This window comes from Homalodisca vitripennis, chromosome 6 (assembly GCF_021130785.1).
Source record: "Homalodisca vitripennis isolate AUS2020 chromosome 6, UT_GWSS_2.1, whole genome shotgun sequence".
NCBI lineage: Eukaryota > Metazoa > Arthropoda > Insecta > Hemiptera > Cicadellidae > Homalodisca > Homalodisca vitripennis.
In genome coordinates, this window is record NC_060212.1 from 142,024,049 (window position 1) to 142,041,166 (window position 17,118).

A 17,118-nucleotide genomic window follows, 5' to 3' on the forward strand; every position below is an offset into this window, starting at 1 on the left:
AAAGAAAATGGATCTGCTTTACAGTTTCTTATACAGGAACATGAAGAAGCCAAGACTCCTTCTATACTAAGTGAACTGCATTTATCTCACAACACTCCATGCCCTAAGCTCTCATTTACATTCTATATGTTAAAAAAACACAGTCACTGGTGATGAAACATGGATTTCTGTCAATAACAAAAAGGCTTGTCTCAAAGTGCTTGAAAGACGAGTAAAGCAGCTGTAAAAAATTGGTTACTTGCATAGACGGCAGAATTGTATTCAATAGGTATTGAAAAGATTGTAGAATTGGTTGAATGCATATAGTAAAAGTATTTTAAAGGCTGTTCCTCCAAATGTATATAATAACCAGCCTGTAAAAGTCATATGTGTTGATTTTATTTGAAACAAGCTATTTTCACACTAAACAAGGTAGGAGTAAGCTACACCACATGTCTTTGCTGAGGTTGCATGCTAAATTCAAATCTATTGAACTCATTACATTCTTGATATGTTCTACGGGCGGATAGACAGATAATCAAACAGAAAAAATTTACAAAAAACGCTCTCCAAATTCCACAGTTGGACATGTATCATCATAGAACACATTCTTATTAATGTAGAAATGAAGTTTTAAAATATAAAGTCTGCAGATAAAATCTTTCTTGTGATTTCTTGCCACATGATACATTCAGATTTTTGTTCATTAAGTTAGGTTCCATAGCAATGCCCTAAGGACAAAAAATTTCTGTGACCTCATCTAGGACCCTACCCCTAGTGACCCTACCTAGGAAGGGTACTACAATGCAAGATTGCATTGAAATAAATATTGTCACAGACTTTGATCACTGAATTTCAACTCTAATATTTATTTGTTTTACTCCATGAATAAAAATTTCACATGTTTAAATCTTATATGATTTTACACAATTTGTTCAAAAATGTATTCTGCTACTTTCTCATTGCCATCATGGTTACCCATAAGACCAATGTAAAAATATTCACTAATGCTCAGCCAAATCCCACAGAGTAAAGTGCACCATCATCAAATTCAGTGTTATCTATATAGAAAAAAACTCATGCAAAATTCTTAGTCTAATTTTATTTTGGAGATATGTGGACAGACACGGCAGAAACAAAATTTAGTCAGTCTCTCAAGTAATAGGCTTCACTAAAGCTCAGCCAAAAATGCATTTATGACATAAATTAATCTAGTCAAACGAACCAGCTACCAAAAATTCTTTGATTAGTCTTCTGAAGGAGGGAATGGCATATATAACTTTAAGGATTGCTTTCAGACATGAATAATACCACCCTCTAACTATTAGTTGGTTTTTTAAACTATTGATACTAGTATCATACACTTGTGATACATACACTTGACAAAGCTATAGAACACTGATCCTCTATCCATAATCACCTTCAAATACTTAATCATCATGTTGTTGTCTAAATATTGCAACTCACATTTGATACACACACTCAGAGGAAAACAGAACACAATGATTGGTTAGAATTTATAACAAAATTTTAATTGATCAAACTATAAGTTAAGAATGCATTTAGAAATGACCACTAGAAGTCCATGACTCTGGCAAGTTTCTTGAGGCGGTTAAGTAGAATGTCGCCACGCTTAACTGTGGTCTGATAGAGGATGTTGCGGTCCAGGCTGGCCTCAGGGGCCTCCTTGCTGCGCACTGAGTCGTCACCGAGATGGGCACTCGTGATGACAGTGCCGGCCACCGAGTCAATCTTACATTGGAGCCTGCCGGCTGCAGCGAACCTTGCCACCTCTCGTTCCACAAACTCTGTTGTTACGCCAAATGAGTTTGCCATGTACTCCAAGCTAGAAAAATATGTTAATGTTTAATTAAAATCTGAGGCTAACTAATTGACAGGGAAGTTTTATGTTAAGACCCTATCGTATCCGAGCATAAAGAACTAATAATCAGAGAAAATGTGTGAATTTGATGCGACTGTAACCAATTATCTTTCATTAACCTATAATTGTCATGTATTTCAGTTTGTCTGATTGTGTATAGGAAGTTTGATGACCGCCCAGGGTCAAAATTGTTGAATTGTTGTTTGTTTTGTAGAAATTTGTTTAATATTTATTCACATTTATTTTTAAACAAGTTTCATGAAATCCATTTAGTTGTAAAAAAACTCATTTTACATAACTTTTTATAGAGCAGTGCACAAAGTTATTTAGCGGTTGCAAATAAACAAATTCCAGAAATAAAAGTAGACAATGAAAGTTATGATCTGATCATTTCAGATATTATCAAGCAAAAACTAATGAACTAATGTGCACATCAAATAGATTTGTTGCTAGTATTCAGTCTTGTAAATTACAAAATCGAGGTGGTACTAACTAGTACACTTTATCGCATACTAAAGTAATGTCAGTTATGGATAACAGTGAAATCCATTTGAGATATACACTAATCAAGTAACAAAATAAAATATGTATTACAATATTTCTTAATTAGAATAGCTCAAATAAGCAAACACAACATAATGTAAAAACCTACGGCTAAGTATACAAGAATAATAAGTACTTTGCTTATTGTTTTATTTCTAGATTTTATTCTAGAAGTTAAGGTATTAAAACACATTTTAATATCAAACTCAAGTTCATTTTTATAATTTAATTTCTAATGAATGTAATAATACGTTTATTGAAAATGTGTGCAATCACACAAAATCCAGTAGAAATTAAGTCACACCAAGTTTAGATGAGATGAGAAGGAAATTCCATTAACATATTTAATATGAAAAATTATGATCAAGACTACCAGACACTCTGAATAGTAAATTAACACGTTAACTGCCACCATAAAGAATTCTAGAGTTCCCTGTAATGCCTAAATTTTCTGTAATCGTTTTCTATGTGATATAGTTTTTGTGATGAATATAAGTAAATAAAAACGATTCATGCCAATTATATGATATGGAGTGTGTGGCTTAACTTTGGACCGATCGGGTTGGCAGACTTATTTTTCAAGCGAAATTGCCTGAAAAAAATTGTCTTGCCAACCCGATCGGGCCGACATAGAAATTTGAGTACACTTTGGAATATTTAGTTTAAATTGCTGTGAAGACATCGAGCGTTTCTTTTTTTTACTCTATGGTGCGTGTGCAATGAAAGGCTGACTGAACAAACATTCCCAACTGCTTCCCGCTCACAGCCGATATGTCACGTAGTTCGCACTAATTTACATAACCCTCGCTGCTTTAATTGTGGTTATTCGTTACATAGTTATATGGTTGTTTATGTTTGTCTAAGCTTTATTAAATATCAGAGATGAGTGGAAACTGAAGGAAGGTGATGTAGAGATGTTTTTTGACAAACCGATGAGTAGTGAACGTGACAGATATGGAGATAATTATGGTGAATTGGAAAATTATAGTGAATGTGAGTTTTCTGATTTGGAAGACACTGGAGATTTCATCACCGTCGATTCTGTATTCGAGACAGTTTTAAGAAAATCCACAAGTAGACATTAATCTGTATTACAGAAGTAATAATCCTCTTTTATGTATCCAATTAAAAATAAACTTTGTTTTATAAATATTGAAATATTAGATATTATTTTATATCCAATAATTCCAGAATAATAAATCGTAAACTAAAACCCTTTTAAAATTCTTTTATTTCAGACACATGTTCCGGTATAAACCATCTTCAGTGTGAACCGTATTTATACCGAAACACGTGTCTATAAAAGAATTTTAAAAGGGTTTTAGTTTACGATTTATTATTCTAACATAAAGATAACCCTATATTGTGGAGTTCATAACATAACCAATAATTCAAAAATAAACGCTCACAAAATAGTTTTTATAATTTCATTCACAACTATAATGAATAATAAAACAATATAATCACATAATAACATCAATTAACGAAAGTATAAAAGAAAATTACATCGACAATTGGTAAAAATAAATTTGCCGACCCGATCGGGAGATAAAAATTCATAATATTCCTCGGTGTTTTAGTAAACCTAAAAAATAACGAAACAACTTCGAACAACGTTCTCTGTTCATTCTTGTATCTATTTAGAACATTTAGTCCACTGGTTTGCCACAATGCTCGTATTTGCAATAAAGTAAAACTATGTCATTGTCATGGTGAGGCCCGATCGGGTCGGCAGTGCATAATAGCAACAAAATATTCGCCAACCTAATCAGGTTGGCATGGCAATTAACGTGTTAATGTACCTGCCGCATTCCAAATATGAAACATGAAAATAAAAGATAACTAAATAATAATAAGAAGTAAAGAATGGAAGTGTCACCTGAGAGAACGGTAGGCTTGTAGGATCTGCTTGTACGCCCTAAGTCTCATCTCCTGCACGTAATGTCGGTAGTGAGGGTGGAGGAGAGGGTCTCGTTTCATCTCCACTTCTATACGAGCCAAACACACTAAGAAGTCAGAGTAGCGGCCATCGTACAGGGACACAAAGTACTCACGCAGATCCTACACACATACAAGAATTGTTTTACATTTAAAAATCTTGATTACATCTGGTTCTAATAAATTAAATCTTTGAAGAGAGCTTAAACCCATTGCAGATTGAGCTATTTCAATGTGAATGTCCCAGTATTTACAAACTATTCATGACCTCACTTATTTTGACAATTGTCTTAAAGCATCACTGAGTACAATCACTGATGGTTTGTTGTATGAGAAATATCAATCTCATAACAGTTCGTATCCCACTATACTAGGATATCAAAATATTTAGTCCTCAAAAGAATAGAATAGGCACTTTACATGACACTTAGTTTTCCCTAAAAATCCCTTGAAAAAATTCTCTTCTCATTATATTAGGTAGAAATCCTTGGATGAGGAGATATCACTTGAATTAATTTAAACGAATAACTTATTACCTGATATTGTGAATGCAATGCCTGTGCCATTACGCCATGGTGCATAAGTTTTTTGCGGAGGTCACAACGTGGTAGAGCAATCATGCAGGCGAGCACGGTGTATCGAATGATTGTGCCAAAATCTGCCAACTCGTAAGACTCAAATGTTGGTACAACATCCACGAAGAGGTGGGCTGCCCGAGTGAAATCCCTGATGGCTAGGCTCCAAACACCTTCATACGCTTTCAGCTTGTTACGTGCACTCCAGTCACCTCCGCTTATGCCTGAAATTATTATTTACAAAATTTTTGCTTTTTCTTATTTTACACTTTAAAGCTGTATTAATTATTGTAATTCAATCAGCCTTTCACATCAGTTTTCCAATTTACACACACACTGAAACATCACTAACAAAATTAATTCCTTGAGATATTTCGGATTAAAATACAATGTTTTAAATTGGTAAAATGTTATATTATTCTGATACAAAATATGATGCATCAACTGGAAATTTTTGTTAAATGGCTAATCCTATCCTGCATTTATATAATGATTAAATCATACAAAAAAAAGTGAAAACAAGCTTAATTTAATTAAATTTAACAATATTTTCTATAAATACTTTATTTTTTTTAATAATAACAGGTTGCAGTGTATAATATGGATCAAAGAAATGACATTGCATTACTCTTCAGTGACACCATTTGTACTAAAGAGAATTAAAAAAAACACAAGGACATCAGAAACATTAGGATTAATTACAGTCACCATAATGAGGTATTGCCAGGCTAGGCGGTATGACAACAGACATGACACACTGTGCCTCTCTTGGCCAGACCTCAACTGTCTTCTTTGCTGCACTCCAGTATAGTATCTGCAACACTATCTACTCACCCTCAATCAACTCTGTGGCCTTCTCAATGGCTGAACTCATGCCCTTGATATTGCAGCCGTGGAAGAAAGACACTCGGAAGAGCGAGAAGACAGCATCAATCCTGTGGCTCTTCGGCACCGTCTTGTCTTCTATTTTAGAAGTAGCCAAGGACTGTACACAATCAATAAGAAACAAATTGAGTATATTTTGAATTAGTATACAAATATGTAATTTATAACATTGAATTAATTGGACGATAAATGGCTAGTGTAAAATATAATGTTAGAACTATGGTTTCATTTAGTCTAATATCTTCCGATGCTCCTAAAGAAAACATGATTTTGTTTAAGACAAATAAATTTTAAATCAAATAAAAACTGTAAATTTGTAACAATTGAGATGTTAGCTGCTAGAAAGGCCTATCCAAAATCCTTGTTAACTGCATTAAGAAGTTTGATTAGTATTGCAGTTAAGAAGTTTAGAAAACTCACATGATACATTTATGTTATTATCGCCATATTTCCTATTTTATTATCATAATAAATTACTGAATTTAATTATTATTCTTAACTAATGTCAGAGCTCCTTTTAGACTAACATAGACGACAAAAAACTAAACTATTTAAAACACTACACTATTTTATTAAGCAGATATAATCAAAACTGACATTCTTTTTTAGTATTTGATATGCCTGTTGCAATGTTCAGGGAAAAATAGGTATCACTTCACACAACTTGCAAATGAAAATCATCATTCATTTCTTTAATATTTAAATGACAATTAAAATCAAATTCTGCAATACTAATAGTAGGTTACACCACCACAATACAAAACAAACATGTGAGGTTATTGAACAGCAGAAAACACAAATGTAAAGCTAGTTGAGGGTAACCAGTTGTCTATGTTACAAGGGCCTTGTAACATATGAACCTTGAAACCTATATTATCTTACCAAGAAAGAGGAATATTTTAATGAATTAAATTTATAGGAGATGGCATATTGAGAAAAAATTTAAGCAATTTTCCCAAAAATGGGTCTATTTCGAGATTTACCCTTCTACAGGCACTGTCCCACAATTATTAAAAACGCAAAATATTTATTACCATAATTTTATCATATGACTAATTATAAGACAAACAGTATATTTAGGAATTGACAGTAAAAGTAAAAAATGACCATTTACTTTATTTTTAATAGAAATTATAATGAAATTATACAGCTAGTAGAGAACCTTTATGTGGCAGCACCAGCCATATGCTACTTCAACGATAGCTGTTAAGCATTATGACGATCATTAAAACAATTAATATCTCCTAAAGTCAAAAAATAGACCTTGAGGACTTTATCTTATCACTTTTTTAGTTCCCCTCTAGAATGCTCCAATTCTAGTTCCAACAACTAAAATGCTCTCTACCGATTGAGAAAGATGTGTACTTTGAATCACTGGATTCTAAAAGATAGTTTTCAAGGTAATCCTGCTGATTTTCCCATCAACGAGGAACAATCATAGAGAAATATGGTGTTTATTATTGCATTTAAAAATAATTCAAAGGAAAAGAGAAAACCAATGCATAAATCAATCAATAACAATTATAAATCTAACACAAGTTTCATGGCCTCTAATTGCGTAGAAAATGACTCTTAAATACTGACCGTTGCGGCCTCGCTGTCGCCGATAGAACACAAGTAGTCCAGCTTGCTTTGCCAGACACCGCATAGTTGACTTTGGTCCTCCTCATCCAATACATTGTTCTCATGTTCCTTCTCCAGTTCCTCCAGCCGCTTGACATTAGCTGCCACCATCTCGTCAAACAGGGAACTATTGAACTCCCAGCCCAGGTCTGCACACACCTGTACACATTTACAGACTTGAGATATCAAAATCCTCACAATCTTGAGAAGAATTGAGAATGGATAAAAGATATAGAGTTAAAAAAGGTTTTTTGCAACAATAAATGTCCTACCAAAAAAATGTAGGTAGAACATACTGGATTTTTGTCTCTACAACAATATTGGTTGCAAGTCCAGATTTCAATGTTACAACCATTCCTCCAACAAGCATTGAGAACCTGAATTTCCTGAATTTAGAGGCTGTATATTACCCTTCAATCCACTATAATGTATTAACTTAGCTTTCGTAAAGCCTATCACTAAAGGGTTGGAAAAATGTCATTTCTATGAGTCTGTCTATCTGCTACCTGTTTTATAACACCACACAATGTTAAAACCGGTAGTATCTATGCAAAGTGACAAATCGCAGTGTAAAAATTTCAGAATCAAGACTGTTTTCCACTTTAGCGTTTAATTCATTTATGAACATTTAAAGGATGGCCCAGAATGGATTCAATTTAAAAACTAGAAAACTGTTAATCCATTAAAAAAAAACTAAGCGTTCACTTATAGATGTGCTTCCTTTATACCTTAAGTACAATAGAATTGTAAATAAATATTTTTAACATCAACATCCCTTAGTCATGGGTTTTTAAGTCTTTCGAATGAAATACATATGGAGTTAACAATGGATAATGTGAACTCACTTCCTTGTAGTACGGTGCCATGTTGCCTTGCTTGATCCCTGTCATCAGCTTGTCCCTTAACTCCTTGTCCCCTTGATACTCTGGCAGCCTCAGAGCGAACCGCCAGTGGGCCAGCTGCATGTAGGCTGGAGTGACTCCCTCGCCTTCTCCCATCCTACAACACAAGGACATTGTATTCTTTGAAGAATATGTTTAAATAAACCCATCTTCAGTATAGATTATGTACATACACACGAGTAAATTTAATTTAATTGCTTAAATTCACTACTTAACTCCTCCTGCCACCATTTCAATTCAGTTTTAAGATTAAAAATTCTTAGAGAATTACAGAGCAACTGACTGGACAAAATGTTAGTTTAAGTGGACAAAATAAGGATCCCTGAGTGTATATATTGTTTTCTTCATTTTACTGTTTATCATTATATGAATAGTAACTTTACAAGAGTATGAATGGTACCTTAAAACTGAAAACAATGTTATTTAAATAGTTCAGCACTGTAAGGGAACAGCAATTAGTAAATTATTTCCAATATGATGAGTACACACTGAAACATTTTTTTAAGTTTTTTAAAACCTCTCCGTTGTGAACATTTTTATTTGCATTTATGTGAGTCAATTATCAGTTCAGATGAAATCGGATGATCAGTTGAGATACAAATACATCAAAATATGTAAAACAATAACATGCAATATTTACTGTTTTAATGTATTTAAATAATAATAATATAGTAGATAAAAAATGAATATAAAGACTTTTAAAACTAATATGTATACTAATCAAATATATAGTTTTATTATTTAACATTTTACTTTTTATGTACTAAAATTTGTTTGCTTGTCTTTTTTTGTACAAAATGTACACTTCTTATCCATTTTTGTATTATTAGTAACATTGTTACATATCACTAAAACTCTAATTATTATGCTTTGTAGATTATTAAACAGGAAGTATTAAGTATAATAAGTGCCAGATATTTTATGGGATTGTTTCCTGTATGTGTATAGATATTGAAATTTACTTGAAAGTATTAAGTAAATTATTATTATAGTTACCTATTTTTTTCATGAACTTTCTTGCTTAATTGTGATTTTATTTTAAATTATGTTATTTGATTTAGAATGTCTTAGTAATTATATAGGCCTATGTATGTATTAATATTGTTTTTGTCCAAGAAATGTAGTGCTCTTAGGTATAAAAATGCATATGTATATATGTGTGTTTGTCTAGATGTATGTAAGTGAATATGTATGTGTGTAGCCTATGTATTTTCTTTTCTTTTATTACTATAGCACACCTTTGACCATTATATTTTGTAATGTTAATATAGTTTTAATTTTAATTTAAGAATAGGGAGTCCATCAAGAAAGTACAATAATATACAACTGTTTCTAAAATATTAATTTAAATTCAAGGATAGGGCGGAATTCAAATTTACAAACAATGTAGGCAATATGGTAATATTTCTTCTTTGGAGATATATCAATTTTTAGTACCCGGTCAACAAGTTGTCGGTGGGTCAACAAGCGCAATGGCAGACTGTAATGTGCATAAAAAACACTGGGTAAGGTACGATAAGCGAACCCAGTTTTTTATATCGAAGAATATAACCATCGATACCTAATAATCGCATCTTGAATCCTAGACTATCAACTGATATAAAAGTATATATAGTCCTAAATAACAATCATATGTTTTAAATTAAAATATGAGTATAAAAGAACATAGGAAAACTCATACATAATTAAGAAATTGTATAAATAATAAAGAAACCAGAACGAGATCAATCAAACAGGAAAACTCATAAATAATTATGAGCCACAATTCATATGGTCTATGTCATAATTATTGAATTGTTTATAATTATACACACATAATTATATATTATTATGTGTATGTATAACAATTAATATTATTGTTATATATACACGTATATATAATATTAATAACACGATTACGTGTATTATTAATTTAAAGTGTTTACAGCTGTTGATATAGGCTAGATTAAGTTAATTGTTCAAAATAATTAATCAGTATCGATGGTTATGATTAAGTAATATCGTTTGTCAATTTTGATATAAAAAACCGGGTCCGCTTATAGTACCCTACTCAAAACACTAAACAATGACCGATTGCTTTGAAATAAGTATTCAGACAGTAAGGAAATTCTTGTAATAGGCTACTTCTATGTTTCATAGTTATCAATTTTTAGCACAGCCAACAGGTTCCTTTTTGTTTGGCCAGGGTCAACAAAACAAAAGTTACCTTTTTCACTTGCAAAACTGTTTTGTTGTTCATCATAGGAATCAATAAATGAAAGACCATCAATACTGGAGAACAAACTGAAAGAGAACCAAAGTAATAAATCAATTATGAAACTTCGATTTTTAAAATGTAATACATGATACAGTAGGCTATGATATACTATATTAAGACAAGAGAGCCACTTCCTAACCTACAAAACAAATTGGACAAGAATACTGTTTGGTATTATCTCGCTAACTATATGAAAATATAGAAATATCATACTTACTTAAAACTGTCTGTTGCTTTGTGCAGTGGTTTTTGATTATGAGTATTAAATGTTTTATAGTTAACTCGAGAATTCAAACTGACAAGTCACTCTAAGTCTAAAGCCTAGACGTTTTTCCTGACGTTTTCTTCTTCTTTCATAGGAATAAGGAATGCAGACCAGACAGACCATGAGCACAGATCTGAGTTTCCATTGCTGGAGGACAGTACGAGGGTTTTTTTTGTGTTCCAATTTTCTTGTTTGCACAAACCATGCTGAAGGTTTATATCAGTTACCTCACAGATTTCTGCCTTGAGATTGTTTATTTTTACATTTGCATGATAACCATACTTAACTCTCTGTATGGTTATGCTATGACTGTCACATACTGTTTTTTTTTTTTTTTAATTTGACAGCCCTAGCGTGATATTTAATATTATACGCTAATAATGAAACTTGAGATTTGCGGATCGGTTTGATTTACTCTTATCTGGGAATCTAAATGTCAACTTAGACAAACCAACGATACAACAGCACATCGACATCGATTGAATTTTCATACCACATACGACTCTCAGAGTAAATAGCGGTTGATCAATACTGAGCAAACATCTATTTATTTGTTTATAAGGAAATTGTTACTTGATATGATGCGACATATTGTATTAAAATTCTAAAAGGTCTGGTTGCAAATAGACAGGGGATTGATTATGTAATTTAAAAGGTCAACATTAAAAGAGTAATAATTGAAGGATTATTCTTCCTGTATTTTAATGACGAAACGATATATATTTCCACGAAAAAATGCAACATATGTCCTTTTTCAAATCTATCATATTCATCTTACGCAGTTGATAATTTGAATGCAATAGTTTATTTAGTTTAAAATAAGGCATGCTAATCACGAACGCGGTTTTGTAATAATCAGTTTAAACTTGTTTTAAGATTAAATATATACTGTAGTTAATTTTTAAAAACTTCCCACAAAAATTAATATTTTGGAACCAGATAAAAATAGCAGTTGCTTTTTTACCATTACAGTTCAATTTCCTTTGCATTTATATTATACTAAATGTCAAAATAATTCATTGGAAATTGTTTCCAAATGATAAAAACACAGACCACAGTAATTTATTAGAAATCATTTATCAATGATTTTCAAAACAAACAGTATAAAACTGAAAAGTTTATGTCCTCTAAAATGTTATTTAGCTAAACGTGTTGCTATGCCAAAGGCACCTTAAAAAAACTCGTACATCTTCCACAAAAATTTAAAACAGCTGTTTGTTATTCAAAGAAATTCAACCAACCTAACCTAAAGAAAGGCTAACCAAAACCAACCCCGGATTAACTTGCTGGCTCACGCTACACTAAACTAAATACCGTCCGTGATTTTCCGAATAGGCGGTTATCTATTAAAATGTTAAGTTAAAATTCTAGTTATTATTTTGTAACCATGATTAAAATGTAAACTTTTGAAAGCACGCAAATTAAACATTCTAAATAAATATTTGCATCCTTAATCTTGTGTGAAATGGCAAAACAAATAGTGTTTGTAACTGGAAACGCAAAGAAGTTAGAAGAAGTTGTTAAAATACTGGGCGAAACTATCCCGTTTCAGGTAGTGTAAAACCATATTTTATATAATTGTAATCATTTATTCACATATGGGCGTGTTGTATTCTAGTTGACAAAAACATAGGAAAAGACTAACTTAACCATCAAATCATTGTTTAGTTACTTTTTGTCAGGATGCAGAGCTGCATAAATCTTTAATAAGGAATAGAACACATATGAAATCAGAATATATGTATTACACTTGGCTTACATGAAGATGACTCTTCTGTACTAAAGATCTGAACATTGAATTCATATAATTTAGGTAATTGTGTTCAACAATGACAACAACAATCGATTGATAGTTCTGTTTTTAATATATGAAGTATCGGGTAGGGTACAATAAGCAGACCCGGTTTTTTATATCGAAGAATATAGTCATCGATACCTAATATTCGCATCTCAAATCCTAGACTATCAATCTATATAAAAGTACCTATAATCCTCAATATAACAATCATAGGATATGTTTCAAATTAAAATATGTATTTAATATTTACAGTGATAAAACAAATTATTATAACCTTGAGTAAAAAAAAAGGAAAACTGAAGACGACCATATTTACTCCTCTCACAGTTACAGTTGTTTCTTTCCCACAAATTTCCCATAATGGATTTTTCGGTACGAGTCCAAGGTAATTCTAAGCAATATATGGGTCAACCTCGATTTTTCTCATATTACAATACAATGTTCCAATAGTCAATTAGAAAAGGAAATGACTAGAATTTCTTGCCGGAAAGCAGTTATAGGGAGCAGGCAAACGCCAGACGGTCATATATTGCTTAGAGTTACCTATTAGTGATCAGGGGCACTGACGTGATCTAGGCTTCAAATTTGGAACTACTCGAGTTAATTTTTTTTCTAAAAGAGCAAGCAGCGCGAAGCGCTGCGCAGCGGGCAGGCATCGTGCGTGATCCTTTTTTTGTATTAAAAATTTCTTATAAATTGTTATTACATATTACAATATAATGTAATAGTAAACCAATATAATCCGCCCAATACAAAATCTCCGTAAAAATCTGGTAAAGGAATCTGTCTCATTCCTTTGGCCTGAATCAATTCAGTATATACGAGATCTTCATTCGTACGAAGATCACGCACGATGCTTGCCCGCTGCGCAGCGCTTCGCGCTGCTTGCTCTTTTAGAAAAAAAATTAACTCGAGTAGTTCCAAATTTGAAGCCCAGATCACGTCAGTGCCCCTGATCACTAATAGGTAATTCTCGCGGTTGCCTGCTCCCTATAACTGCTTTCCAGCAAGAAATTCTAGTCATTCCCTTTTCTAATTGACTATTGGAACATTATATTGTAATATGAGTTGCCTGCTCCCTATAACTGCTTTCCGGCAAGAAATTCTAGTCATTTCCTTTTCTAATTGACTATTGGAACATTATATTGTAATATGAGAAAAATCGAGGTTGACCCATATATTGCTTAGAATTACCGAGTCCAACATGTTGAAGCCACGAAGAAGCAAGTCGTGAAGTTTTCTAAAATTGACTGCCATTTTTAACAATCAGAATTACTTATGTGAAATTGAAATATTATCCTAAGTGTATTATTGTAGAGTGTTTACAGCTGTTGATATAGATTATTTAAGTTAATAGTTCAAAATAATTAATCAGTATCGATGGTTATGATTAAGTAATATCGTTTGCCAATTTCGATATAAAAACCGGGTCCGCTTATCGTACTCTGCCCTAAAATGGTGTAAATCAATAAATAATCTGAACATAAAACATACAGATAGACTGCCATATGGCCTTTTGACCCCAAAATGAAAAACGTTCTTCCTTGTACATAGAGGAACCATGTAAATATATGTAATTTTGTCAAATTTTGCTTACTGCAAAGGGAACACCATTTATCTACCCAAAAGTCTGATGTTTCTATCAATTGTAGACAAAATATAACTGTTTAAATAAGCTTGAGAGAACTTCATGTTTTTCTTCTTAAATATGTATTTTTCTGTTTTGCAGCTCGTTAATCGCAAAGTGGATTTACCAGAACTCCAAGGAGAATATGAAGATATTTGTATCAAAAAGTGCAAAGAAGCTGCCAGGATAGTCGAGGGTCCTGTTATTGTTGAAGATACTTGTTTAGGATTTACAGCTTTGAAGGGCCTTCCTGGTGAGTAAAGGATTTTTGGTTGGACATATTCAGTTACTCTGTATTTTACTTCTTTCAATGGCACAATGGAAGGGATCACAAGGTGACAATTTGGTCCTTGCATTCCATAGTTTCTGATAGGGTATATGAGAGTCTGAGGTATTTCTTTAAGTGCGGGATCAGAGTTAATAAACCACCAAGATCAGGAAACAATAAAAACACAATAACACTAAAACTGTGTATACTATTTAACAGTTGATTCAAAGGTTTAAGTGTACAGCTAAGACTTCATTTAATCATCTTTGTTGTGTTAAAGTGTTAATGATTCAATACTCTAGTAAACTGTGGAGCAGAATAGGCTGAGCAAGCCGAACTCTTTCCTGTGGTATTATGCACTGTGACAGGGCTATTCAATAGTTAACATACCAATAATAATAGTTGATGGGGAACCTCTATAAATTGAAATGTAAGTAAGTTACTTTATCTGTATAAAACAATGTTGGTACTTTGGTATTATCCGGAAGCCACGATTACACCAAAATAAATTATGGTTTAAAAAACAGACTATTTAACCTATATTGAAATTTACAAGTTATTACAATGAACAGTTATCGTATGCCTCCCAAAAGGAAGTAATGCCGGCAAGAAATGGGTTGTATACATCGCACCAGTCGTCGCTACTCCTGATCGTCACATGTATTCTGCCAATAAAAACTTTTCTCTTCAGTCCAAAGTAAATCCCAGATTAAATGATAAACATATGCATTTATTCATGATGAAATGATAAATTAATCAAGTGCACGACAATTGATGAAACCAAAAACTAAAAGAACAACAATGAGTTATATTAAAGTGAAAGATGATTCGTGTGTCTAGGCTTACTTGAAGGGTCGCTCGCCTGTGACTGTTTGTTGGGTTCCTGGTCATAAGGAGATCCCTGGGAATGAAAGAGCTGATGCCCTGGCCAAGCACCAAACGCAAGCGTCAATTATGACAGACCCTCAACCGTTCTGCGGTATTCCAAGGTGTGAATCCTTTGGGGGTGTCTTGAAATGGGTTCGCTTTGAACATGAGAGAAGGTGGAGGTTGCATATGGGCATGAGAATGAGCAGAATGGTACTACAGTTGCCTTCTTCCAGAGTGGTGTCTGACCTTCTCTCACCAAATAGATCAATGTCTTCTCAGGTTATAGGTCTGATCACGGGACATGGTCACCTGATGGAGCATCTTCACAGAGTCGACATCCTTCAGGAGGATCCGCTCTGTAGAATGAGTGATGAGCAGGATGAAACTGCCGAACACTTGCTCTTTTATTGCCCTTCAATAGCAAGGGAGCAGTATGCCATCTTTGGTAGTTTGGACAAGGGTGGTGAATTTCCCCAGGAAGACCTGATAGGTTGTTTTCGGGGGTTTGTGGAACTGCTGAAATCATAGATTGGTAGGCCTCGTGGTGTGCTTCCAGGGTGCGCAAAAGGCCTTTTAGGCTTTAAGTGCATGGCAGTAGGCCGCCCCATAGAAGAAGAAGAAGTGCTATTTTGACGCGATTTGGCGACAGGTAGTATGACTCATCAGCTATTTTTATATTCATTATGAAACAAGGAAAGTACTAGTAACATATAAAGAAGTTTAATTTTGGTTCCTGACAAGGAAAACTTATTCCAAAATAGTGGCCTCCGTATAATACATAAGTACCACAATGTTTTGTGAGTTTTAACAAGTTCAAATGTTCACATTTTCATGTCCATTTTCTAGGACCTTATATAAAATGGTTTCTCGACAAACTCGGACCAGATGGACTCCACCAGATGCTCGCGGGCTGGGAGGACAAGAGTGCCACAGCGATGTGCACCTTCGCCTACGCTGAGAGTCCAACCAGTGACGTGCTGTTGTTCAGGGGAGAAACAAAGGGAACTATTGTCAGCCCTCGAGGGCCTAGGGACTTTGGTTGGGACCCGTGTTTCCTGCCAGAGGGATACAACCAGACCTATGCTGAGATGCCCAAGTCGCAGAAGAATGAAATATCTCACAGAAGTAAGGCTGTGCTCAAGTTAAAGGAGTATTTTGATAATAAAAGGTAAACAATGAGTTTTAAATTTTGTTTTATAAATTAAAACTCTGAATGTGATACAAATTTTAACATGGTTATCATTGAATTGTAAATAAATTTGTGCCCTGAAACATAGACTCTCTTTTCCCTTTTCTTCACTATCTGAAAAAATTGTATGTAAGTAGTGGCCAGTGGCATAAAGGTCAGCTAAAAGTTGTAACTTTTTGTTTGAATTATGACTATGTGAACAAAGATTTTTACAGAAGAGTGATTGATCGACAGACATATATGCTATACTACATGAATAGGTTCTTTTATGTAGAGTATTGTGAAGGAGTTCCATGGTTTACTGTAGATCATAATTAAAGATATGTTATAGAGTTTGTAACTATGAGTAAAGAAAGAAAGCAGTTGGAGCAAAAGAAGTTAACATTCTTAACTAATTTATTTTCTACTGAAAATACGGTATATTCAATAAGTGCCTGGTATCTTTTACATTCCTATGTATAATTTACTTAATTTCGCAATTGGCTGAGGATTAGCGAAGCCTTATTACTCAACAGCT

General features: G+C 33.2%; 2 protein-coding genes across 3 annotated transcripts; one reads left to right on the forward strand and one right to left on the reverse strand.

Annotated features, from left to right (window-relative positions):
• Positions 1-1,485: 1,485 nt before the first annotated feature.
• On the reverse strand, positions 1,486-10,950 carry LOC124364957 (26S proteasome non-ATPase regulatory subunit 6-like). 2 transcript variants are annotated; one of them, XM_046820803.1, is made up of 7 exons: positions 10,802-10,950; positions 8,271-8,424; positions 7,387-7,584; positions 5,752-5,902; positions 4,879-5,141; positions 4,284-4,465; positions 1,486-1,825 (listed from the first exon to the last, which is right to left on the reverse strand). In XM_046820803.1, the coding sequence occupies exons 2-7, from the start codon at positions 8,421-8,423 to the stop codon at positions 1,555-1,557; spliced, it is 1,218 nt and encodes a 405-aa protein (XP_046676759.1). In that variant the 5' UTR covers position 8,424; positions 10,802-10,950; the 3' UTR covers positions 1,486-1,554. The 2 variants fall into 2 exon arrangements, with proteins under 2 accessions (XP_046676759.1, XP_046676760.1); XM_046820804.1 differs by having other exon boundaries at positions 10,798-10,908.
• A 1,177-nt stretch (positions 10,951-12,127) lies between these two features.
• Positions 12,128-16,688, forward strand: LOC124365276 (inosine triphosphate pyrophosphatase-like). The gene is made up of 3 exons (XM_046821238.1): positions 12,128-12,401; positions 14,377-14,527; positions 16,259-16,688. Exons 1-3 carry the CDS (start codon positions 12,315-12,317, stop codon positions 16,582-16,584), a joined length of 564 nt encoding a protein of 187 aa, XP_046677194.1. The 5' UTR covers positions 12,128-12,314; the 3' UTR covers positions 16,585-16,688.
• The last annotated feature ends 430 nt before the right edge of the window (positions 16,689-17,118 follow it).